Source organism: Chlamydotis macqueenii, chromosome 1, assembly GCF_036417535.1.
Source record: "Chlamydotis macqueenii isolate bChlMac1 chromosome 1, bChlMac1.mat, whole genome shotgun sequence".
Classification (NCBI taxonomy): domain Eukaryota; kingdom Metazoa; phylum Chordata; class Aves; order Otidiformes; family Otididae; genus Chlamydotis; species Chlamydotis macqueenii.
In genome coordinates, this window is record NC_141556.1 from 76,663,118 (window position 1) to 76,687,935 (window position 24,818).

Here is a 24,818-nt window from a genome sequence, read left to right on the forward strand (position 1 = left end):
TAGATACCATATTGAGTATTTCTGTCCACTGTACACAGACAAATGTTAGGAACTATGGCAAAAGTTGCGATGAGCAGCCTCTCAGCCCCAGATTAGGAGATGCCTTGCTAGATTGTTTGGCTGTACATTTTCCAGAAGCTTCCTTCAGCTAAGCAGCCCTTAGAGGAGCACTGAGGTTCAGAAAGGACAATTAGTCTGTGTTTCCAAAAGGACATATACAGAATGCAACCTGCTGTAGGGCTGAATACACCAGTGACTGAGGAAGGAATGGTTTATCTTATTTTGAGGTTGTATCATGCTTAAACCCTGTTAGGTGCTATCACTGGGGTAATCAAGATTAACAGTCCCCTTTGCAGATTACCATGACCACCTGCCTGTTTACCTGGAATGATTACTTACCTCAGGAAAAGGACTGCAAGTGCAGCAATATATGACAAACATCACTGGAACTGCACAGGCCTACTCAGCTAGCAGTCAAGCAGAACTGCTGCTAATAACACAAATTTCCAACATGAGCAGAAAGCTGAAAATCACCCTCTGAAGGCCAACGCTGATAAGATACTTTGTCATGGCACATGTATATTGCCCTCAGCAAGAAGTCCATCAACAACATTATGAAGCTTCACAGCAGGAATAAAAAAAAAAAAGTACAGCTGACAGTTGTGAGCATTTCTCTTCCGTACAAAGAGTTCAAGAAACAGGACAACTCTATGAGACCAATTATTAAAAGAACTGAATAATAGTTACACAAATACTATGAAAGACAGCAGAAAAAAATACACAAAGAGGGAAATCTTATTCAGCACAGGAAAGCTCAGAGCTGAGTTTTGCAACCCAGAAGCAACAGGTTTCAGTGAACACCTCTTCAGGAAAAATCACATCCACCCAATCACATCCTCTACATACTGTAGCGAAAAAGTCCTATGCGTAAGGTATCATCCAAAAGAAAAAGAAACTACAACTAGAGCAACTCAGTGAAATCACAGTCACACTAGGGATAAACATTAGGCTGAGAGAAAAAAAAATGTTTAAAATACAGAATAAAGTTAATACACTAACTGGATATAAAATGGGCACAGATAAACATCAATCAGAAATTATACAGAGTATTTTAACCATTAGTGGCCTGAGGGTTTCAAATAGCCTGAGAAGTAACATGGGAAAAAAAAAATTAACTAGGTTTAAGAGCTAAACCCTTTCATAAACTATTCAACGACAAGAGTACCCTACAACAATAAACATGCATCATCGGCACTGGGGACAAAGGAGGTCCTGTCAAGGCCTAGAGAACCTCAGGACTTGGAATCCTTTTGAAATCTCTGGAATTTCTATTGCTTTGACACAATTTTCCAGCTTACAATTTTATTGAGATACCAACCTGTGAGGAGACCAAAAGTCAAGGCAGAGAAGGTTGGTGACAGCCAATATGGCTTCACAAAGGGCAGATCGTGCCTGACCAATTTGGTGGCCTTCTATGACGGTTTGACAACATCGGTGGACAAGGGACGAGCAACAGATACAATCTATCTGGACTTGTGCAAGGCATTTGGCACTGTCCCACACAACATCCTTCTCTCTAAACTAGAGAGACATGGGTTTGATGGATGGACTACTCGGTGAATAAGGAATTGGCTGGATGGCCGCACTCAGAGAGTGGTGGTCAACGGCTCAATGTCCAAGTGGAGACCGGTCACGAGTGGCATTCCTCAGGGGTCTGTCTTGGGACCGGCCCTGTTCAACATCTTTGTCGGTGACATGGACGGTGAAATAGAGTGCACCCTCAGCAAGTTCGCCAACGACACCAAGCTGTGTGGTGCCTTTGACATGCTGGAGGGGAGGGATGCCATCCAGAGGGACCTTGACAGGCTGGAGAGGTGGGCCCGTGCCAATCTCATGAAGTTCAACCAGGCCAAGTGCAAGATCCTGCACCTGGGTTGTAGCAACCCCAAGTGCAAATACAGGCTGGGCGGAGAATGGATTGAGTGCAGCCGTGAGGAGAAGGACTTGGGAGTGATGGTAGATGAGAAGCTCAATATGAGCTTGCAATGTGCCCTTGCGGCCCAGAAGGCCAACCACATCCTGGGCTGCATCAAGAGGAGCGTGCCCAGCAGGTCGAGGGAGGTGATTCTACCCCTTTGCCCTTGTGAGACCCCCACCTGGAGTACTGTGTCCAGTTCTGGAGCCCCCAACATAAGAAGGACATGGACCAGTTGGAGAAGGTCCAAAGGAGGGCCACAATGATGATAAGAGAGCTGGAGCACCTCTCTTATGAGGACAGGCTGAGAGAGTTGAGGCTGTTCAGCCTGGAGAAGAGGAGGCTCCGGGGAGACCTTATAGTGGTCTTCCAGTACCTAAAGGGGGCCTACAGGAAAGATGGGGAGAGACTGTTCAGTAAGGCCTGTTGTGACAGGACGAGGGGTAATGGTCTCAAAATAGAGGGAGGTAGACTTGGATTAGATATTAGGAAATTTTTTTTTACAATGAGGGTTGTGGAAAACTGGCACAGGTTGCCCAGGGAGGTGGTGGATGCCCCATCCCTGGAAACATTCAAGGCCAGGCTGGATGAGGCTCTGAGCAACCTGATCTAGTCAGGGATGTCCCTGCTTCTTGCAGGGGGGTTGGACTAGATGACCTTTGAAGGTCCCTTCCAACCCAAACCATTCTATGATTCTATAAGGTACAAAGACCTAGGGAACATGAAAGAGCATGCTTGAAGTTGAATGAAGGCCACTGCATCTGAGATTAAAATCACAACAGTGAAGATTTCCTAGGTAATAGTAGGTCTGCCAGAACAACTGAATCAGTTATCAATGAATAGATTTTGTCTGCTGAATAAAAATGGACAGTTGAAAGCAAATATTTTTTTAAAGATTACCTGGGCTGGACACACTATTCTGTCCTATGAAAATGCCAGCTAGAGAATTTGTGGTCAAAGGATATTGATATATTACGTGACATGGGGAAATATCATCATGGCAATGGTGACCATATGGCTTGGCAAAGCACAGGGGATAGATGGTTGAAAAAAAGGTAAACTGAAATCTACAAAGGGAAGCATGACACAGGACATAGGAAGAAGAACATGTAGATGTGGCACTCCAGGTTATGGTTTAGGAGGCATGGTGGTGTTAGGTTGATGGTTGGACTTGATGATCTTGGAGGTCTCTTCCAACCTCAAAGATTCTATGATTCTATGATTCTAAGAAGTAGCTCTTCTGTCAGGAGAAACAAATGTGCTCTGTGGAAAGAAACAGGTCAGCTGGTTCAGGCTAGAAGGCTACCTACAAAAAAAAAAAAAAAAAAAAAAAAAAAGAAAAGAAAAGAAAAAGGTAGGGTAGGTCTGCAAACTGAGAAGTCATCTCCAATCCTCAGAAATTCTGGAGAAACTCCAGTCCAACAGACATTTTGGGAAAAAAAAGCAAAATTCAGAAACAAACTCCCTGCTAAAGGAATTTAACAAACTGTCAAAAAAAAAAATGTTTCATTTCAGTATAATTGCTGCTAGAGGTCTCCACATGTCCATAAAGGAATGTTTCTGTCTTACGTGTTTCTCCCCACCCTTTAGGCCAGAGCAGCAAAATATGCACAAAACCTGCACAAGTGGCTGGGCTCCACGTTTCCTGCATTAGCCTAAAGGTCCAATTTTTTGAACTATTCCTTTTCTTTGAACAGAAAATGATAAATAAATGCACAAGAGTACACAAAATACATATTCACATACTGGACATATTTGTACAAATATGTGTTCTATTACTTTTATAAAACTTAAGAATCATACAACCAACTGCCATACTCTATCCCTTTCTCTAAAAACAGATTTTAAGTGAACAAAAGCAATATTTGAGACTGATGTTTAAAATAAACAAACATGCACACCTTTCTACCTGATTTGTAATGCCTCAGTACAACCTAAACTGGCAGCTCACTCAAATTTATTAGAATAAATTGTATTATACAGTATCATTTCTTTAAACTCAATGTACTATATAAATTGCAATTCCACTTCTTTAGTAAAATCTGGCTGTATATAAGAGCCTGCTCTATAAGGGAAAGAGTTAGGCTATAGTGAATGCTCTTTAGATATGAAGCAATACAGGTAGATTGCTACAAACTTAAAGGGGCATGTTATCTGTACAAATGACATGCTTTTCTCCTGGGTAACTTGTTTCAGTGATCAAAAAGCTTATTTTGAAAAGCTCAGTTATAAAGACTCAGAATCAGGTTAATGACCCAGCTTTGGTTTTGGCAAAACAAAAAACGTTCAGTGTATTTCATCTTTGTTATTACAAGCACAGTCACTTTTACCTTAAAAGATCATTTTTAATGGCTGATTACTGGTGTTGTCTCGTAACAGAATATTAAATACCAGTCAGTACTGCTAGTCTGTTTATTTCTCTAGGTTTTGAATACTTGACCTTAAGATGCAAAATAAACCCACTCCATGTGAACAGCAGACCTGAGGCAGATCTTATGTCTGTCACTGACTTGTATGACCCTCCCTTCACCTCTATAGTTTTGAGTTTACTCACTTATAAAAAGGACATTATGATTATCTGCCTGCCACTGAAGGTACATAACCTCAGTAACAAAGACTAAAAGTACTTTGGGATCAAATTAAGAGGTACTACGTAAGTAATCTAAAATAAACTCCAGAAAGGAAGCATCCAAAGATATTTCAAGTTTTCTGCTTATTCTTAAGTTTAATATTAATTATAAACTTAAGATACAGACCTGATGCAAAATCTGTAGAACTGTTACTGTAACATTGTAAAAAAAAAAAAAAAAAAAATGTATCACGCACCGTAATACCTCGTTTAGACACCTTATATTCATTTACCTAACACTGAATAATTAACATCCATGTAGAATGTGTTGCAGTCTGCCTCAGCTTACTTTACTTATCGAACTAGTCAGACGCTAAATTCCATCAGATACGAGTTTGACATCAGCCACAGAAATTCTATGATTCTGTACACCATTCCACTGAGAAATCTCATTTTTTTTTCACTACTTACTGAGCTCTCTTTTTTTACTGAGCCAAGGTAAGCCAGGCAAAGAGAAATATGTATATTAAATAAGCATGAGTATCAGCCAGGTCTACCATTAAACAGAGCTCAGCAGCTAAAATATGAGTAGTTAAAGCTTAAGGAAACTTTTTATGTGGAAAACCAATACGACAAGAAGTACCAATTCTGAGAATGCTGTAACCTCCACAGTTGTGGCCTTGAGTACATTTTCTCAGCACAGAGCTCTTTCCCTGGAAGGCATGAATAAGAGGAAAAAGTGGTGCAGAATTATTATCCTGTTTGCAAGAAAGAAAATCTGGCTTCCAAATGAACAGCAGCTCAGAGATGCTAGAGGACCAAGAGATGGACAGTTGGAATTTGTCTCTGTCAATTTAAGCCCAAGACAGAAGAATATGACAACCACAAAAATGCTTTATGAGGGCACTTAAATAAACACTTTGGAAGTACATGGAGAATAATACGTGGTTTCAAATTTTTGTAGACTTCAGCAAAGTCATTTCTAGGTATTTAGTCTTTTTAATGGACTGGTGATACATGTTTTGAAAAAGTTTTAGTCTCCTGTAGAAAGAAAAAGACCTGTAAGGAGAATTTTTATAGCTGCTAAGCATCTACAAGTAGAAAATAAAAAAAAAAAAAGCAGGCATCTTTTATTTGTCAGGCGTTCTGCTGTGATTAAAATATAAGTTCTTTTCACGAGAGAATAATCTCTCTGCTGAGGTTCAATAGACGAGACGAAGTTCATAAAACCTGAAATACGAGTGTACACAGTGCCTAATAAAACATGCTTTTTCAATTGCGAGTACTGATGTGAGGACACATAGAAGTAAAATAACTTTTTAAAGTCTCTGCAAGTACAATAATCTGGAATGATTCCTTTTAAAACAGTGTTCCACAGGCATATGATATGATAGAATATACGATCGTGACAGATGCATCGTATCAAAGATACGATGTTCGAGCTGGTGCAGAAGAACACGTACTGTAACAGGGTCAGGGGGAAGGTGGCTCTCTCCGTGTGAAAAGAGTGACGCTAAATCACACGTTTGCCAGCCAGAGGGTGGAAGCTTCCCAGTTGCCTCAGAGGGACCCGAGCAGAGGGACCGGGACAGCCGGCAACACCGCGCCGGGCCAGGGCAGGGAGGCCGCAGGGCGGGCGGAGGAGCAGGGCGGCCCCAGCCCCCCGCAGGCTGACCGGGCGGCGGGAGAAGGCGCTTCGAGCACCGCCCGGGCCGAGCCGGGGCTGTAACACGGGCATCGCCTCGGTGGGGAACGACTCCTCTCTTTTTTTTTTTTTAATTTTATTTTTTAAAGTAGACTGGAGGATACTGGGTTCGTGATGCCGGACAATTAGCCAAAGCAGCAGGGGGATGCTTGCCAATAAACACCGAGATTTGAGGTTAAGCAGCTGTAAATCTGCATTAATCGTTTCAGGAATTCAGCTATTTACAAAAGCTTTTAAAGAGCAAACAAATAAGGGAAGGGAGGAGAGGATAGAGAGGAGAGGAGCCGAGCTGTCCTTACCTTCACATTGTTTCCCTTCGCCTTTATAGCCTGGCTTGCAGATGCATTTGTAGGATTTGGGTGTGTTTTGGCAAATTGCATCGATGTGACAGTCATCCGTAGCTTCTGCGCACTCGTCAACATCTGGAAGCACAGAACAAACCCCAAAGGGACAGATAAGAAGGGAGACCTGAGACACAGAAAACCATCAAGATCCCGCCCTTCAGGCAGCTGTTTGCTGGCCTGCCTTCCGAGTGTCACCCTGGAAATGGGTACATCTGAGGTCAAAGAACTGAACAAGCCAACGCGTTCTCCTCCTGGAGTCATTGATAAGCACTGCTCCACCAAGCTAGAGGGGCTCGGTCCCACGTTTCTGCATGAGGAAATCATTAGGCGTAACTAGAAATCAGCGTCTGCTGCATAGGTCTGGTACTGAAGATCCACATCTTAGTAAAACAAGAGAGCGTTTAAATGACCTGTAAGAGGGAAATAAAAGCCCATTGCATGTTCCAGCAAAGAGATCTTCTTAATTTAGAAAGACAGACCCTAGTTTAAATAAACTATGCTGGCAGGGGAATGAGAAAAAGAAATATTTGAACAGCAAAACCCCTTTAATCCTTTTTATTAAGAGGTAAAAAAGTAAATAAATGGAAGACCACATGAAACTCGGTAGGCTGGCGCGGAGAAAAGCAACCTGCAATAACGCCACCTACACGGACTAAAACTCATGTAGCAGGAAAAGGTCCCAGCAGTCTCCCCGGCCCCTGCTCTCTGCACCCTGGTAGGTGCCTTCCTGGTGAGCCGGAATCTGAAGAGGGGACCCAGGCTGCTTCTCTTGTTTTCACGGTAGGAAGCCTTTACAAAGATTTCGGCGATGGGCATTCGTTTTCTCCCTCGGATTTGAAGAGGATGGGGGAGGGAGGAGGATGAGAGAGAGTCGAGATGTGGTAGCCGTGGGAATGTTAATGAAGTGAATATGGAAGAAAAAAAAAAAAAAAAAAGAAAGAAAAAAAAAAAGCTCTGACCTATTCAGGGATGGGGTGTGCTGTTAACACGGCAACGTTTAGCGCCCTGCGTAACCTGAACCTGCCCTCCCCACAGCCGGTCCCCGGCCACCCCACACAGCCCCGCGCACGGGGCTGCAGCGGGGCCGCCACTGCCTCGGGGAGCCCGGCCGTGCCGTGTCGCGCCCCTCACACGGGTGTCCTCACCGTTTCAAGCCAGAGCCGCATCGGGGGCTCCCGGGAGGAGAGCGGCAGAGGCGGGGGAGCACCCTGCCCGGGAGGGGAGGGTTGGCAGCCCGCTAACCACCGGCAGGGCGGTACGGAGCCCCTTCGGTTTTAGGGAGCATCGAGGAGAGAGGGGTGCTGCGGAAGGGAGGGGGGCACCTAGCCAGAGACATGTGCAGCTGGTTTCATGACAATTAGGTTAACAGAGCCTCAAAAAAGGTGCGCTAAACTGAAAAGAGTTCTACTGTTAGCTTGAAATCCTAAGGCGAACTGTTGCCAAAGTGCTCACTCGGCCATCTCCAGATAACACGCGGATCCTTCAAAGTCACCGGGGACAGGAGAGGCGAGAACAATCAGATACCGTGGCACAGCGCACAGCAGAGAACTTCTCCGGGAGGTGCAGAGCAGGGCGGCCCCGAGGGGCACCTCAGGGCTCCCAGCAAGAGAATTGCCTGCACTCGGTATTGTTGTTGTTATTTTTTTTAAAGAATGAGGGGAACAGTTTCCTCTTGCCAAATGCAGAGCGTTCTATTTTCCGGAGAACCGCAGGGCTGCTCTTATCAGTTTCCTTCTTTCTCGTCCATTCGTTTATTTTAACCGCTGAGCCGGTTCAGACCTAGCTATGATTTACATGAAGTAGCTTAGGGGGTCCGAGGGTGTTGCCCAGACCCAATCAAGCACAAAAAGAAAAGAAGTTTGGTGGTGGTGTTTTGGTTTTGGTTTTTTTTTTTTTTAAAGTGCTCTGGTTCATACTTTGGACTCATTAAACCGGCACCCATCTCCCATCAAGATCAGCAAAAGTGACAGCTGGACTCTTTATAATGCCGTCAAAAATTCAAACTGCATTGAGCCAAGGGGGACATTTCACAGCAACCAGAGGATGCCTGGGAGTCAGGCGTGAATGCCAATGAGTCAAATGAAAGGGCAAAACCAAATATGAGCCCTGCTCCGCTCCACATCTCGCATTGCATTTCTTGGACTTTAAGAACTTCTACGCTGACTTTGTTCATTTTGTGGCATTTAAACTCTTGCATCTGAGGAAAAGGGATTTTTCCGCCACCCCCCCACACTTCCCCCACTTCACCTTAAAGGATTTCTCCTAGCACAACTTCAGAGACTGCATACACGTCTTTAAGAAATTACTTTGGTCTTACAACATTCCTAGACTGATGGGGGCTTGAGTTTTGGTGGTTTTTTTTGGTTGATTTTTTAAAAAAAAAAAACACCGGAGCAAAGATTTAACGTCATGACTGCTACTAAACAGATACGAGAGCGGCTGTTAAGGAACAGCAGGTCTTTGGGTTAACGCGCAGACAGGGAAAACTTGTGAAGACACAACAGCCAGTGCCTCCCCTGCGGAGTCTCTGGGGTTCAGCACGGATTAATCTCGCAGGCGCTTAAGTAAAGTAACTTTTTCTTCCCAGCCTCTCCTTCCAGACATCCCCAGGCTCCGGCAGCGTCCGACACGGGAGAAAACGCCTCCCCACCGCAACTTCCCACACCCCCGGCGCTCCCAGCAGCAAGGGAGCCACCTCCCCTCTCAGCACCTTACGCCGGGGAGAGGAGAGCGGGCAAACGCGGTCCCCTCCGAGCCCGGGGAAGGCGGCGGAGCCCCCCCTCCTCCTTTTCCCCCGCCCCGACTCTTACCTGCGCCCCCGCTGCCTCCTGCCAACCTGCCGGCCCAGGCGAGAGCGAAAAGCAAACAGCAGCGCCGCGAAAAGCAAACAGTGCCCATGATAATGATGCGATCCCCGGTGCCCGTCTGCGCTAAGGGACGCGCTCGGGGCCGGCCGCGCGGAGCCGCCGGCGCTGACGCCCTGACAGCGCCCCGCTGATTCGCCGGGGCTCCCGCGGCGGGGGCGGGGCTGGCCGCCGGGGCGGGACCGGGAGGGCCACCCTCAGGCCTGCCCCCGAGCCCCGCCATCGGGTTGCTGCGGGGGGGGGGGGGGTGTTCGGCGAGGTGGTGGCGGTCTCCCCTGTCCCGAGAGTCAGGCGTGCGGTGCTTATCGGCGTGGTGCCCGTGCCCCCCGCCAGCTACCGCTCACCTCTCCCGACAAGGTAGGGAAGCCCGCAGAGCGCCCGTTGGGGCCGTCGCCGCCTGCGCCAGCCCCCAGCTTTGTTCCCCTCAGGGGTCGCGGCGCGCGGACGGACCGTTACGCTCGCCCTTCCACAGGAGGGCGCCCCCCCCCCCCCCCCGCGGCTGGGGGGGGGGGGGGGCGGGGACGCAACCCCTCGCAGGGAGCCGCGAGGAAATGGCTCCCCCCGAGTTGCGGGCTCTGAGGGCGGACATCTCCGCACATCTCCTTGACAACCTTCCTGGGCTCAGGCTAAAAGAAAACCCCCCAACCGCCCCCCCGCCCCGCTGCACTCCGGGCTGCCGCGGCTCCCCCCCGCAGGTGACCCGTGCGGCCCCGGCCCGGCCCGGCCCGGCTGGAGACGCTCTCCCCCAAAACCATCGGGGAAGCGGTAGCTGCCCCTGCTGCAGACACGTGTTGATGAGTGTCGTTGTCACCACCACCCTGAAGGAGAAAATCCTCCGGTTTTAAAGCCAAATGTGAGAAATTTGCCCCCGCAGAGGCAAATCTCGTGACCCTGAACTCTTCCAGACTGATCATTTTTAAAGGACTGAAACAGCTTGCAGACATCCCAGACTTTGCACTCCTGTTCGCTTTACACCTTGTTTCTTTCATAGACACCCTCCCCCCCACCCCGCCCCCAAAATGCTTTGCTACTTTCGGTCCTGATTTAAGTCCTCCTAATTCCCCAGCGAGGCTGCCCGTTGTGTGCGACATCCACTTGTCATCCAGATAATAAATACACCCCGCCATAGCCTTAGATGCCTCTTTTTTTTTTTTTTTCCCCCCCAAGTTCCTCCCAAACGCGTGCATGTTTCAGTACAATACGTTTGCCCAGAGAGTAGCACTATTAAATATCTTTAAGCCTGCAGAGATGGGAAGGAAATGTAAGAAAAGTTGCTCAGCCCAACTGCTTGCTTAGTAAAAGTACACGCCGCTATCCTTTTCCCTTCACAAAACTAAATAAGTAGCGCACAGCGCCAAAGCTGTTTGCCTTCTGAATGTTTACACCTCTGCTTTGGGCATTCCCGTCCTTAATCCTTTAGGGGTGGGGCGGGGGTATTATTATTTTAATTCCAGTCCCTTATTTTTGTGTGAATACGCTGAGGTGCAGTTGTGAATTCCATGCTCGAGTCCTCCCATGGATACACGGAGCGTTTCTTCCATGTAGGTCCCCAGAGGGATTACCTGGTACCTTAGAGCTCCACCTAGTGAGTTTTATGGCATGCTGTAGCAGAGCCACCATCCTCTCAATAATTACATCCGCTGGACATAGGCTGGTCTTTACTTGCTAACACCATATGTCCGCCTTTCTGGAAAGGCTCTTATTTTCAAAGACTTTTCAAAGCATGAGTTTTGTTCTAGGCGAAAAATAAGGCTAAACCGTACTAAATTAAAAAAAACACATTTCGTAGTTGGCCTTGCCATTCAATTTCATGAAATCATGCCACAATTAATCAGTTGTGCAAACCGTTTGTTTTCCATGAAGGAACTAACTAGAAATGCCTAAAAATTAACTAGCTCAACTTTTAAAAAGTCATAGTATAATAAAAAGGTTTGCTAAAGCAACAAAACACTCCAATTGCCCTGGTGACTTGCTCTCTAGCACTTATTATAAGTATCACGTTAACGGCATCTGTGAAGTTACTCTTACAGGAATCACTGCACTTGGGCCTTTTTATCTTCCCTGATTCTACACATTTACAGTCTGTACAATACTAACACCACTTGTCAGGAAAGGGAGTCACCTTGATCCAAATATCACACTGTATATATATATTTTATTGTATACTTCACGGGTGGCATGCAATTGAAAGCTAAAGATCCCTCATACCAGCTGTCCCTCTTCTAGCAAGCTTGCCTTTTTTTTTAATTTTCAGTTATTGTCTGACAGAATATGAGGAAATACAATGGTACAGTGTTTATCAAAAGAGGGCCTGAATCTTAACTCAGGATCATCACATACAATAAGGAATATGATCTGCAGTGCCAGTCTGAATATTTCCAGAAGAATCTTTTCAGCAGTTTTCCTTGCTTAGGGCCACATCTTAGAAAAGGGATCCTTGTGGACTTTCACCTTTTCCACTTGTAATTATGCTTCTGTGCTTGTTTATCATCATCTAACATTATCCCCATGTCAATTGCACAGAGGCTTCCATGAAAAATTTAATCTTAGAAGTAATGACCAATAAGCTTCTTCCAGTGTGGAAACTAAAAGCTAGATTCCTGACCATAAATCTGCTCTGTATAACCGAGGTAAGCAAGAGCTACCTGAATTGAAGGTGGAGGAGGCCTAGCCTGGAACTGCCGCCGGCTTTGTTTAAGCTTTGGTACTCAAGCACCAATGTACTTGAGCTCTGCCTGAAAAACCTTTGGGCAACCTGCAGCAACAGCTTGCGTGTTAATGGATTGCATGGGCTTCTAATGTTCTTCCATACCAATGTCTTTAAAGCTGTTGGGAAATACTCCAATAAAATAAGAGATATGTTTTCTTAGGACCCATCTCTTTACAGCCTAGAAGGTCCATGAACACCTGCGTGGTAGGAAGACCAAGGGCATAAATAGAAGCGTGGCTGCAGAACAGTTGGCTCGCCTCCAGAACACCTTCTACAACAGGCATGCACCATTTTTACCATGTTTACTTTGAACCCTGGACCATCTATCTCTAGACTTTGTTTAAATATTTTTTTTTAATTAGGAAGAAAGGAACAATGTCAAACCAGCTCTTTTAAAGCAATATAGACTATTTTGCGTTTCTAGATGTACGTAGGGGAAGCTTTTGAAATGTGAGGCAATAGACATGCATAGCACCACATGCTTAGTGCTATGTTACGTCTTTCCAGGAAAATACAGTACCTAAATTTCCCAGAAATTAACTAGCAGCACGCAGCTGAACTATTTCAAAGATTTGTCCTTGGACTTCCACCCCCCCCGCCCCTTTTCTCCCAAGTACATCACAATTCATAATGAAAGTTTTGTACAAGAAAGTTTGGTGTCTTAGTGGAGGAGGATATATTTTCTTTTCCTTGGAAGGGATGGGAATTACATAGGAGCTGCTGTAACAGTTAAAAGGGGATATTTATTCCATAGCTTTGGTAAAATTATAATCAATTTTATCCCACTCTCTCATCAGTGAGACAATGGTTGAAACCTTGTGGAAATAGTGGTAAATTTGGATATTCTGGCCAAAAAAAATGTGTAAGTCAGTGCCAAACTTATGCTTGTGGACAGTTACCCTCCTATTTCTACTGTGATTTGACCTTCCTCCAAAACATGTCACCAGCATCATCCAGTTGACCCTCCCCTTTCATTGCCAGGATGCAAAAGAGATTTAAACTCATACAAAAACATTTCCTTAAACCTGTACATCTTTTAACATGATGGATCATGATATGTCTTACTGAGCATTGCGTACCTATACATTGATAAACTGCTTTCCCCTTATCTATCTTATGAACAGTTTCCATTCAGAAAAATGCTTTAGCAGCTAGAAAGGAGGAAAATCATTACTAGAAAGAGTAATGGAGACTTTTTTTTTTTCCTTCCTGCTTGGATTGTAACAACTGAGAGGGAAAGATGATAATATTAATGAGGAGCTGGAACATACCACCATCACTACAAAGAGTAGATTAGATCCTCCGTTACTGGTACTCACTCCATCCTGGTAAAGGAATGTTTTACCAAGACGAAGGTTACATCTCAAACAGGGGAATGAGGTCTTGATGGTAAAACTTCATGACCTGCATTATGCAGGAGACTGTATACAGCAGTCTCCCTTAAAATGAGTAAGGGACACCTACAAAAGCTGCAAGAGGAATTGCACAGAACAAGGTTGTATGTACCACCTGTTAGGAGATTACACCGCAGCCGGTGGAAGAGGAAGACAAGGACCTGTGGAAACATGCAGCTAAAAAGGATACCTTCCTTAAAGTCCTGTTTGTCAACTCTGTTGCCAAAATACTTTTAGAGGTGGTGATGTGTCTTTGTGTTCACAAGCAGATGGGCAGCAGCATTCTGAAATCATTTGGTTTTAGGAAGTGAAGGCATAAGGAAGCCAGAAGGGAAATATCAAGGGGGGAGGGACAGAATAGGAAAAAAAAAAAACCACCAAAACCAAATGACTAGGGAAACAGTAACTGAGCATTCCGATTTCTGTGCCAGTAGATGTTATAGAGAAAGAGAATGGATGATGAGAACATCCTCCTGTTTAAACAAAATCATACCAGCTGACGGAAGCTAAGCCACAGGGTATTTACCTGGACTTCACAGAAAGATGTAGGAGGTGCTAAAATGCCAGCATCCAATCCTTAATTCTGACTACAAAGGGGATAAAGTGAGCAGGATCCCAGTACTCTTTGTCCATCCACTAAGTTTAGACCAGAGTAGGATCAGAATTTTAACTTTATGACTCCTCCACAGAAGCCTTCAAAACAGTGACATTATGCTTGTATAAGCTCTGGCTCCTGCTCTGGTAGAGATTACTTACCATTGTATTCTTATCATGGGCAGCTCAGTTACTCTCCAAATGAATTCCACCGATTACTGTGATTGCAAAGAAATATGTTGTATTGCTGCTGTTTTAACATGCTATCATCTTGAACACCCAGATTTGCACCCAGATCACTAAAAAGATCAAGCAACTCAGAGGAAAGTACTGTCTTGGGTATTTTAGGCCTATGCCAGGCATTTCTAATCTTAAATACTGGATAGGTGTTAACTGCTCTGACTGTACGGGACAGCAACAAGAATTATAGTAACCCAACAGATGAGAAAGATTTCGGGTTGTTTTAGGAGACATTTTATGATCAGTCTTTTTAAGGTGAACTTGTCCTTCAAAAAATGGCTACAGCTGGCTCTGATTTCTTCCTCAAAACCCTGATTAGGGCACTCAAGCACAGGTACTTTCTGTTGCTCCTTTTCTTGCTGCTATCCATGATCTGCAGTTATCTCTGTGCTTTCCCAGTCTAATCAGGGTCCTGAACATGCAAGGAACACTGTAGCATGTACATATTAATCAGCAGGACTACTCTTGCATGTAGACTTCTGCAAAGACTGCCTCAGCAGGCTCAGAATCATATATCACAAGATAAAGAGAAGGGGCCATGGCCTCTACTCACAGTCCCTTTATCCTTCAAGCTTAGCTCAAAACCAGATGCAGGGAGTAACATGGCTCTAATCCGCATGGGCAGCCCTCTCTACTCTGTAGAACATACCACAACAGCCGTTCAGAGAAAAAAGCTGATTCCACTTCACAGAGGACTTAATATTGTGAAATTTTATTTTATTCTAATTCAGAGCCCTGCTTACACCCTCTCTTCCTCCAAAAACACCCACTTCAAGAAGCACCAAGACTTCCAGAGGCTGCAAATTTTAACTGCAGCCCGACAGAGCAGCTGCAGAGGTGGGTGAGTTGGCAGGACATCTTGCCAAGTCATGGCAGGATCCTGTATGACCCCTGCATGAGTTCTTTTGGAGCTTTCCTGAACCCAAAATGTTTCAGTTTAAACATTAACAGCAGCAACAAGACTAGGAAAATTCAAACAGAAGTTCTTTAATCAAAATTTTTCCTGACTCCACAATTCCACAAACAGTTTAAAGTTGTTTCTCAGGCCACCTTCATGCAGATGGGAAAGAAAATTATCTGTAATGCAGCCTGCTCCTGTAGTTTTCCTCCTTCCCCACCCACCCAGACAGCCACTAAGGGCTAGAGCGAGCTTTTTGTACCAAGTCAAAATTCTGCATTCTTCAAGGAGGCCCACAGTAACAAAAGGTACTCTCAAGACTTTCCCTTTAATTTGCTGTAATATGAAAAGGGTCCAATGGTGTTGAAAATGAGATAATTTTGCGTTGCAGCATATGTTCAATTTATTGCAGGGAGGGAAAAAAACCCCACTCTTCCGTCAAAAACATCTGGAGGACCAAGGACCAGGTCAGGGCATCAATCCCTTTACTAACCCAAGTCCTAGCTATCTATATAGTGGGGAGCCAGGTAGTGATGGAGATTTGCATACAGATTTCCTAAAGCCAATATGCTTGTTTTAGTGCAAGTGTATATAACTACTTAGCCTCTGTTTAGCTGCCATCTTTACTGCACACGATCCACAGTGTAAGAGCCTATTGCCATATAAACTTAATCTAAAGCAAGAAGTATGTTGCTAAAGAGGTGCTTTACATCAAGACCTGACTTTATCCAATAAGTCTGGTCTATTACCAATAACAACTTTTATCCTAGACAAAACCTGTGTTGACCAAGTAGAGGTTTATTCCAAAGTAAGTGCCTATACTGAAATATAAACACATGTAATTCTTTGTACTGTAATCAAATACATTGTAATTCAGTTATTCTCTTCATCCAACACAGCTGAACTGATGTCAGCTTTGGTAAGGGAGCCTGCATCTCCCCTGCTTTGACTGTAGACCAGGCCTCTTCAGCTGTGACAAATGAATCTAAAATACTCCGGCTGTCACCTGGAAAGACAAGTAAGTATCGGGTAGATGGCAGCAGAAAGTTAGGCCTATAGTCTTGTAGCATGAGGACTGTGGTGTTCACCTGATGAGAAATGAGTAGCAGAGCAGAACCTGTCTCCTATAGTCCCACAGTAAGCAACTCCATTGCCATCTCTAGCTATGCTCAGATTAGCTAAGGATTGTAACAGATAAGTTTCAACCACTTCCAGTAAACAAAATAGTGCTTCTGAACAGAGAATTCTTCAAAGCAGGGAGAAGATTATTTTCCTCAATGTCTTCTAAGAGAGAAGGAAAAGAAGAGACTCTTATCTCAGAATAGGATCTTTATAAGAATACTTGGATGAAGCTTCTTTAACTATCAGAATATTGTTTTACTTTTAAGAAGGCTGAGCAGATTCTTTTATGGAAGGATAATCTGTGTTCCTCACATTTTTAGATATTCAAACACTTAAAATGTTGATACTGAACACTATTGTGAGCATTACCCAGCAAAGATGAACATGTTCTAGTCTGAAAGACTAGCCAAAGTAAATGAAAAATAAAAGTTAGACCTAAGAATACAGTTGTGTGCTTAGAGTTTTAATAGACACAATACAAGTATAATTCAGTTCCCATAGGACTATGCAGCAAGAGGCAAAGAGCATGTTTTGAGTAGAATCACGCTGCGCTTCTCAATACACCGGACAAATCTGATGACATGAAACTAGCATGATCATTGTGGTTTAAGAAAAACTTCCAACAGAGATGGTATCGCAAAAAATACCCAAACTCAAATCTTTGTCTCAGACTTTCCTATAACATCAATCAATGCCTCCTCCTTAAAAAAAAAAAAAAAAGTCTATACACCCATGGGCGTTGATATTTGCAGTTCTTCTAAGTTTGCAGAGAGTTTATCAAAACAAAAGGTCAGCAAATCTTCATTCCTTCTACCTCGTTTTTCCCAAGTCCTAGGATTATATTTCATAGTCCTATTCTGACTGCATGTGCAATTCCGGTTGCTGTCAGAGAGCCCATGGCTCACCAGCCATGCTCTTACAGACATGAGCCCCTTTTCCCAATACTGCTGTGAAGGACTCTGCAGTAATCCCTCTCCAGCATAGAAAGTAAACATCCCTCCCCAGACCCTTCATACTGAAAGCCTGCTGCTTCGCTATGGTAGAATGCTTATCTCACACTTACATATTTTCCCAGTAATCATCTTTAAAGGAACCAGGAATCGGGGTAGCCTGCTCCATCCTTAAAAGCACAGCCTGCTCGATTACACATTTGCAAAGGCTTTTATAATACATCATCCTATCCAAATATACAGCGACAATTCCAGAACCATTTGGAAAACCCAATTATCATTTTCTGCTAAATGAGTTCTTCTCCCTAAGGGGTCTCTGGAGGAGCCAATGCTTTAGTGTGCTAGGCTACCTATAAGATAGCTGAAGCTCAGACTAACTCAATTCTTGACAGGCAGCTGCACTTTCAGGTGGTGTGAAATGGCAAATAAAAAAAGATTATCAAATAGAATTGAATGCAGCATCCTCAGGAGGCCTTGATACAGAAAGGGTAAAATTCCACTCACCTTAATCCTCCATATTATCCTGTTCAACTGAATGAGCATAGCTGGATGAATAAAGACAGCAGGATTTGGCCTCATATGCTTACTGCTTCTCTTTTCCAATTATATGAAATGCACAGGGTAGACCTGTTAATAACATTGCAGTTTGTTAGTATTATTATGTCATTAGAGATGGATTGGATTAACACAGGTATACTAAATTACACTGAAAGTAGTTTACAGAAGAAAACAAAATGGTAAGACTGCTTCACAAAGGTGTGCTCAGAAAGCTCATGAAATCAGGAAAAACACATATTACCACTAAGTGAAAATACAGGAAGGAGAAGCAACTGACTGCTTGAGAGCTCCCAGATAAATTATCATCATACTTCAACTGATTGTGCTTTAATTATACATCTAAAATAATGTGGAATTCATTTCCATCAAACAGTAGAATTATAGAAAAGCAAAGTCAATATTTGTCTCACCAATTTCCAAGTGAATCTAAAGAATCCTTGGACACCAAAAAAGCCAAATCAGGTGTATGTAGACATCTACGTGGGTCAAGGCCAAGGCTGCAGATAGCACACATAAGATCTCATTGATGTTCACACCTGCTTTAAACACAGCATTTCAGATTTCTCTCTTTATACCTAGAAACAGATAACTTAATCTACACATACGTGTTTATTGAACTTACACAACATGGCGATATCTGCCTTCTACAGCTTTCCCTGTAGGTTTTGTCTTCTGCTAGCATGTGATTAAATGTTCACAGGGTCTCAATTCTCATTTGCTTTCTACCTCTGCACATCCAACTCAACAACTCAGAGTACTGTAGAGCTTTCTACTGGCTTTATTCGGCCTTCAGTTATGCATTCAAGTTTGTGCCAAGGGTGTGGAAACCCTGCCAGATCTAAACAGCAAGATGAACAACTCTGCTGAGTGGAAAACAGCAGTGTCAGCCTTGTGGGTAGCTTGCACTGCATGTCCTAGGTCAAATTGAACACAATGAAGGTATAGTAGAGCCCACAACTGTATCTGTAGTGGAAGGATACCATGAGTGGCTTGGGTAACAACTGCAAGCACTGCCAGTTGTGCCAACCTGAGTCATCTGTCCATCACTTTGTGCTCCCGTTGCTTGCTAGCCACAGCTTGTCAGCCCAGGCCTGCATACACTGTTCTGGGAAGAAAGCACAATAGAACTTTCTCTCGAGGTACCAAAGTTACATAAACGTTACCCCGCACATAGAATTGACAGGATACAGCTCAAGAATGACTCGTATACCAGGCTATAGAAACTCCAGTAGGTTTCCAATTTGCAATTTCAAAAATTATTTATGATGAAGCCAGTATTGTACAACTCTCTTCTGCACAAAGACATTGATAAATATTCATGAATTAGGTCTCATAACACAGAAAAAGGGACTATTATTCTCCCCTAGTAAAGATAAGGGAAAGAACGTAGAGAGGTTAAACAACTTTCTCAGGTTCACATAGGAAGTTTGGAAACTCAGAAATAGAGTGAGAACTGGCAACCCCCAGACTTTGAAAGGGATTTCAGGTGTCTCCATAACACAACTCAGAGTGGCTAAATGCAGTGACTGCAAGCTCCGTTCGTGTTCGAAATCGGGCCACTCGAGAGGGTCCACAATTAGGCAACCATTGCTACTCATGACCTTGGCAAAAGTTAGTCCATATTCCTGACTCCTGCTCCACAGTCTTCAGCACTGCAAAGCACAGTGTGCTGTCCAAGATACAGTGGGAGCTAATTAAAGACTGTAACTTATCCTTAGCCACCCAAAACCTAAAGCTCCATGTTCATTAAGCACTGTTTTGTTTTCTAATCTGTTCAAAGGAACTTAAACATGTTATTTTAAGAGCAGAAATTTGGGATAACTCCTAGGTTTTGTAGAATAGTTATGCTCCAAGAAATCCTTTCACTCAAAAATAGATTATTACAACAGTTTCTATAAATTGTTTTACAAAGAAAGACATTACAGTTTGTTCTAGTTTTCACTGAAATTAAGCCAGCAAATTTCTCATGCCAGTACTATAACAATAATCATGCTGATAGTGTTATTTCAGTTTACCAAAGCCAAAATCCAATATGCTACAAATTAGATCAAGCACCAAATAAAATTAAGCAAAAGATAAGCAATGCTAAAGGAAATGAATACTAATAAAAAAATGAAATGTTTACATTTCTTTGGGTTCAGACACAAGCTTGACATATACAAGCAATCTTATGCTGAACTAGAGCTTTATTTCCCGTGTCATCTGTCCCCGCCCTTGCCCTGTTTTTTTTTTGGTTTTTTTTTTGTTTGTTTGTTTGTTTTTCTGTTGTTGTTTTTTGGGGTTTTTTTTTGGGGGGGGGGTTGTGGGGGTGGGGTTTTTTTGTGGTTTTTTTTTTTTAATTTAAAAACATATTTTGAAGATAAAGATGAGAAAATACATTTTGGTTGTCAGGCTACATAGTATAGGAGAAGGGAAGGAAAACAGGGCTCAGACCAATTAAAAGCTTTAGAGAAGAAAGGCAAATCAATTAAAATGCTAGAGGGTAGACTTGCTTAGAAAAAGAAGAGACTTTGACAAATTTGAAATAGCTGTGTTCTACAAGGTCCATAATGGCAGACGAAAATAAGTTGCATTCATACCCGCAAATATTCACAGGAGAATAAGGCATCTGATACATCATGGATAATACAGATCTATGCTTTTACAGGCCAAATAAACAAGCCACATGACTGACTTAGTATTTGGTGAGTACTTTGAAGATGAAAAGCAATATATAAATTGTGAGGTGTTATTCTTAAGACACCCAAGGTAGCCAGTCTTCAAACTCAGCTGCTGAATTATCAGTCTTATTGATCTGGCATTGCATTATTTTTTATACCACAAAACCCAGTAGTTACTCAATAGAACACAGGCACTGAAAAAACAATAGTCATAAAAAGATTTGTAATTTGAGACTTCAAAAAATTATATTCCCATTTTGGCAACTTACTGGGTATAAGAACCAAAACGGCCATTGCTGAATGTATCCTTTGACTGTAACTATAATTTAAAAGCATTGTCCGATGTAATTTCTTCTTTTTTTTCACACAGTGATTCCAGGCCAATTATTTATCCCCCCCTCCTCCCACCCCATAAGAATAGTGTTTTGAAGTCAGCCAATGAAACATGTTTTATTTAAGGACTATATTCCTAGAGCAATGGATTCTTTGGAGACCTAAAGGTTGCAGAGCACTTCATTAGTTCCACATAATGAAAGAATGGTGCAATTGAAGGAGGTCTCTAAGGGAGAATGGTGTGAAAATTAGAGACCCGTCTGCTCACTTACAAAAAAAAAAAAAAAAAAAAAAAAAAAAAGAGAGAAAAAAGAAAAAAAAGGAAAAAAGAAACAAAAAAATTGAGAAAAAGGAAAAAAGGAAAAAGGAGGAAAAAAAGGAGAAAAATGCGAAAAGGAAAAAAAATTGTGGATTTTCTAAATAAAGCACACTGTCTCCATTCAGCCCACGGAAAAAGGGTGCCTACTCAATCCTCTTACCATTGACAATATAATAAAACCAGAGGAACTTTTTTGAAGTAGATCTGCACATTCCACATTTGGATTGAGGGGCAATGGACTGTTTAAATTGCTATTTACATTTCCAGCTGTTTTACCAGTGATTTGCCCAACTTAATAGCTCTTTAAGCTTTTAAACAAGAAAATAGCTATTCTCACGATTCAAAGAAGAAACCATGGTTATTTCAGACTGCCTCTATTGTAAAAGGCTTAGACCCCTCTGTCTTTATAGATGCCCTTCCCTTTATAGTACTTCCCTTTTCCATCTCGTCCTACTTTCTAAATCTTCTTCCATTTTTTAGTTCACTTTTTACATTATATACTTCTAGCAACAGAATGCATCTCTGCTGATACTGGTCATTCAAAGAAAATATTTGCAGGCAGCCACCAAGGTTCCTAAGAGAGGCTGAAGTTAGCAAGAAAATTAGATTTGCCTGTATAATCTTCTGCTAGTTATTGGGGAGTTAGCCAATGTTAAACAAATGCTCTACAACTATTGAAAAATGTAGTTTATTTATCCAGTTTCCTCTGGGGATGTATTTAAAAAAAAAAAAAACAAAAAAAAAAACAAACAACCTAGAAGTGTGTACAGGCATAACGTAAACCGTATTTTCTGCTTATTTTTCAGGCACAGTGGAAGAGGAGGGCAAAGGGGCAGTCCACAGATAAGAATGAGACTAAGATGAAAGGTTAAAAAGGGGAGGGGGGGTTATTTCATAGTAGCTCTGTAAACCACTGCAATTATTTTGTTATAATTTGAACCCATTAGCTTGTTTAACCTGGCTCTAATAAACTGTAAAAATCATGAAGAGAAATTCAAAAACAATGCCTGCCCCCTCCTGCTTTTCCCCTGATCAAAGCTTCAACGTTTTCCTTTTATTAACTCTAAATGTCCCCTCTGTTTACAGATGATTGCAACACTAGTCAGACAGCAGGGCAAACAATCACATCCAAACCTTGCAGAAAGTGGTAACAGCAACTCTGACTAAAATTTTTGAAATTAACACAGTTCACTAAAGAAAAATGGTAGTAACACTTTGAAAAACGTAAATTCTTTTATCTTTAGATTGTACCCTAACTTAACTATTTTGAGAGAAAGGAACTGGAACTGGTATAACACTAAAACATCTGTGATTTTGTTTTAAAGGTAACACTTCATATTTAGCAGTCAATATATCCCAAAATAAATTCTCAATTTTTTGTAAGGCTTGTAAAAGGTGGTTTATGATCCCCAAACTTGTGTATTGGCTGCTGATGAGCAAATGTTTGTTCTAGTGTCATGCACTAGTATGTTACTGACAACATAACAGTTTCACTAGGCAAGACAGGACCAAGAATCAATGTGTATTTGAATTACTGTAGTTATAAGAAAATTGGATTGTAACTACAATATCTGTTCCCTTCAACAAGGAAGGGAAAAAATCTGCACACCTCTGAGTCACTGAAAGGTGACAAAATTCTAAAGAAAGCAGGTTTAAGGGTAAATCAGGTGCTATCTTTCCCTGCAAAGAAAAATAGATTATCAACCAGCACAAAAATCAGGGTCCAGTAGTGGTGAGAAAAAGCTGGAAAAACATCCAAAAATTCTAAGTACAATTAGACTTTATGAAATTTGTTAGTGAAAAGAAGTTCCATTGACTTCTAGTACTCTGCAGGAGGGTTGAAAAGAAGCAGTATTTGGCAGAATTTTTTCTGCAAAAGTGTTTACTTAGATTTTGAAAATTCTGAGGCAACTCTGCTATTAATGCAAAAAGAAAACAAATATACACGGGGTGGGGGAGTGGGAAGACGACTTTGTAAACTTCTAACATGACAAATCCAGCTCTATTTAGGAGTACTGGTGAAAAACCAACACTCTGCATAAATATATAGCATAAGAACACATGAAAATGCTGAAAGAATGACTTGAAAGGAAGTTCCTTAGACCAGTCATTCATCTTGTAGCACTCAGTTCTAAGAAACTTGATGCTTTCCCACTCTACACAAGACAGATTTTGGGTTATATATAAAATAATGCCTGTTTCTACCATGTTTCTGTTACCATTGTGTAGCAGTAAGAAGGGAAGACTGCAAATCAGATCTCATTCTGCGCCAAGAGTTGCTCTACGAATTCAGACACACTAGGTATATTCCCCTAGCCTTGGTTTCAACAACTAAAAATAGAATTAAGATCTATCTTGTTTCTAACAAAACAAAACAAGAGGAGAAAAGCTACTGCGTACAAAATGAAAAGACTTAGCTTATGGTCCAAAGCTTATTAGTAGCAAAAAAATCTGTACAGTAGAGTAGCCACTGGAAATCATACTTTTAATAAAAAAAATGTTTGAAAATAAAGCTTTCCAGCACTGGGTAAGATGCTCTTCTGTGAGCAGCTCCACTAAAAACAATCATTTACAATAATGAAAACAGGTACAACCACAGCTGCAGGATCAGGACCCATTCCCAAGCTGCAGGAGCCCTGTATTAGAAAATGCATTTATATTAAATCACAATGACTACTTTGTCACAAAGATGGAAGTTTTCCTGCCAAAGGAACTGTAGTAAAAGGCCAACGACTCAATCTAAGCACTCTGCAGTATATGAACAGTTGCACATTTTATGCGGCATTCAGCTGCCACAGACACCAGATCTCAGTAATGCCCCCTGGCAAATCTTATTAGGCTTCATTCTCCTCCATTAAAATCACTGGAGGTTAGGAAAGAAGGATCAAATCTATTCTGTGTTGCCTGAGGATCTGTTGCTGCAGATCCTCAGGTATAGGTCTTTATACTTACCCGTTAACTCAAACGGGTAAGATTCAGCTCAGAGATTATTATTCCTCTAAGAATCTGCATATGACAGATAGTTCTTAGCACCCACAAGGTAGGAATTAATCTAAGAAAAGCATGTTGTAAGTGTGGATTAACACACAGCGCAGATGCCTGAAAGGCACAGCAAGTCTGAAAGCAAGCACAAGACTGGCAGGTTACCTTCACCTCTGATCTCCTCTTCCAATATCACAGTCTCCCTTCACCGCTCAAAAGAAAAAAAAAAAAACCCAACAAAAAAAACCCCAACAAACTACTCCCCACCCAAAAACCCCAGCCAACCAACCCCAAAAAACCTTCCCAAGGCAAACCAAGGCACAGCAGGCTCTACATCCTTCTCCCAGCAAGGCTGCTTTGTGACCTCTTGCAGGCAGCCTGCCTAAGCCATTTCCAGCTGGGTGTTAATATACAGGGTGTGGTTGGAGCCACTCACCTCCCCAGGCTCCTGCAGACTCTACCTGGTGTGCCTGGCCTTACACACCTGCACTCCCTCTATTAGAGAGCCTGAGGATGACTGAATTTGGGGCTGGAGGCAGCTATGCCTACACAGGCCATACAAATGCAGCAGCAGAGGTGAAGGCTATAAAAACCTACTGAT

The 24,818-nt window shown here is 42.6% G+C and overlaps 1 protein-coding gene and 1 long non-coding RNA gene across 2 annotated transcripts in view; one reads left to right on the forward strand and one right to left on the reverse strand.

Annotated features, from left to right (window-relative positions):
• SCUBE1 (signal peptide, CUB domain and EGF like domain containing 1) overlaps nucleotides 1-9,506 on the reverse strand; it is a 219,357-nt gene extending 209,851 nt beyond the window's left edge. The window contains exons 1-2 of the mRNA XM_086740410.1: nucleotides 9,404-9,506; nucleotides 6,549-6,671 (exon numbers count right to left, since the gene is read on the reverse strand). Of these exons, the coding sequence (XP_086596536.1) occupies nucleotides 6,549-6,671; nucleotides 9,404-9,491 (211 nt within the window). The 5' untranslated portion in view covers nucleotides 9,492-9,506. The remainder of the gene's footprint in view (nucleotides 1-6,548; nucleotides 6,672-9,403) is intronic.
• A 174-nt stretch (nucleotides 9,507-9,680) lies between these two features.
• On the forward strand, nucleotides 9,681-22,230 carry LOC147602148 (uncharacterized). The gene is made up of 3 exons (XR_015257931.1): nucleotides 9,681-9,814; nucleotides 16,193-16,311; nucleotides 22,042-22,230. It is a non-coding gene; the product is annotated as an uncharacterized LOC147602148 (long non-coding RNA).
• The last annotated feature ends 2,588 nt before the right edge of the window (nucleotides 22,231-24,818 follow it).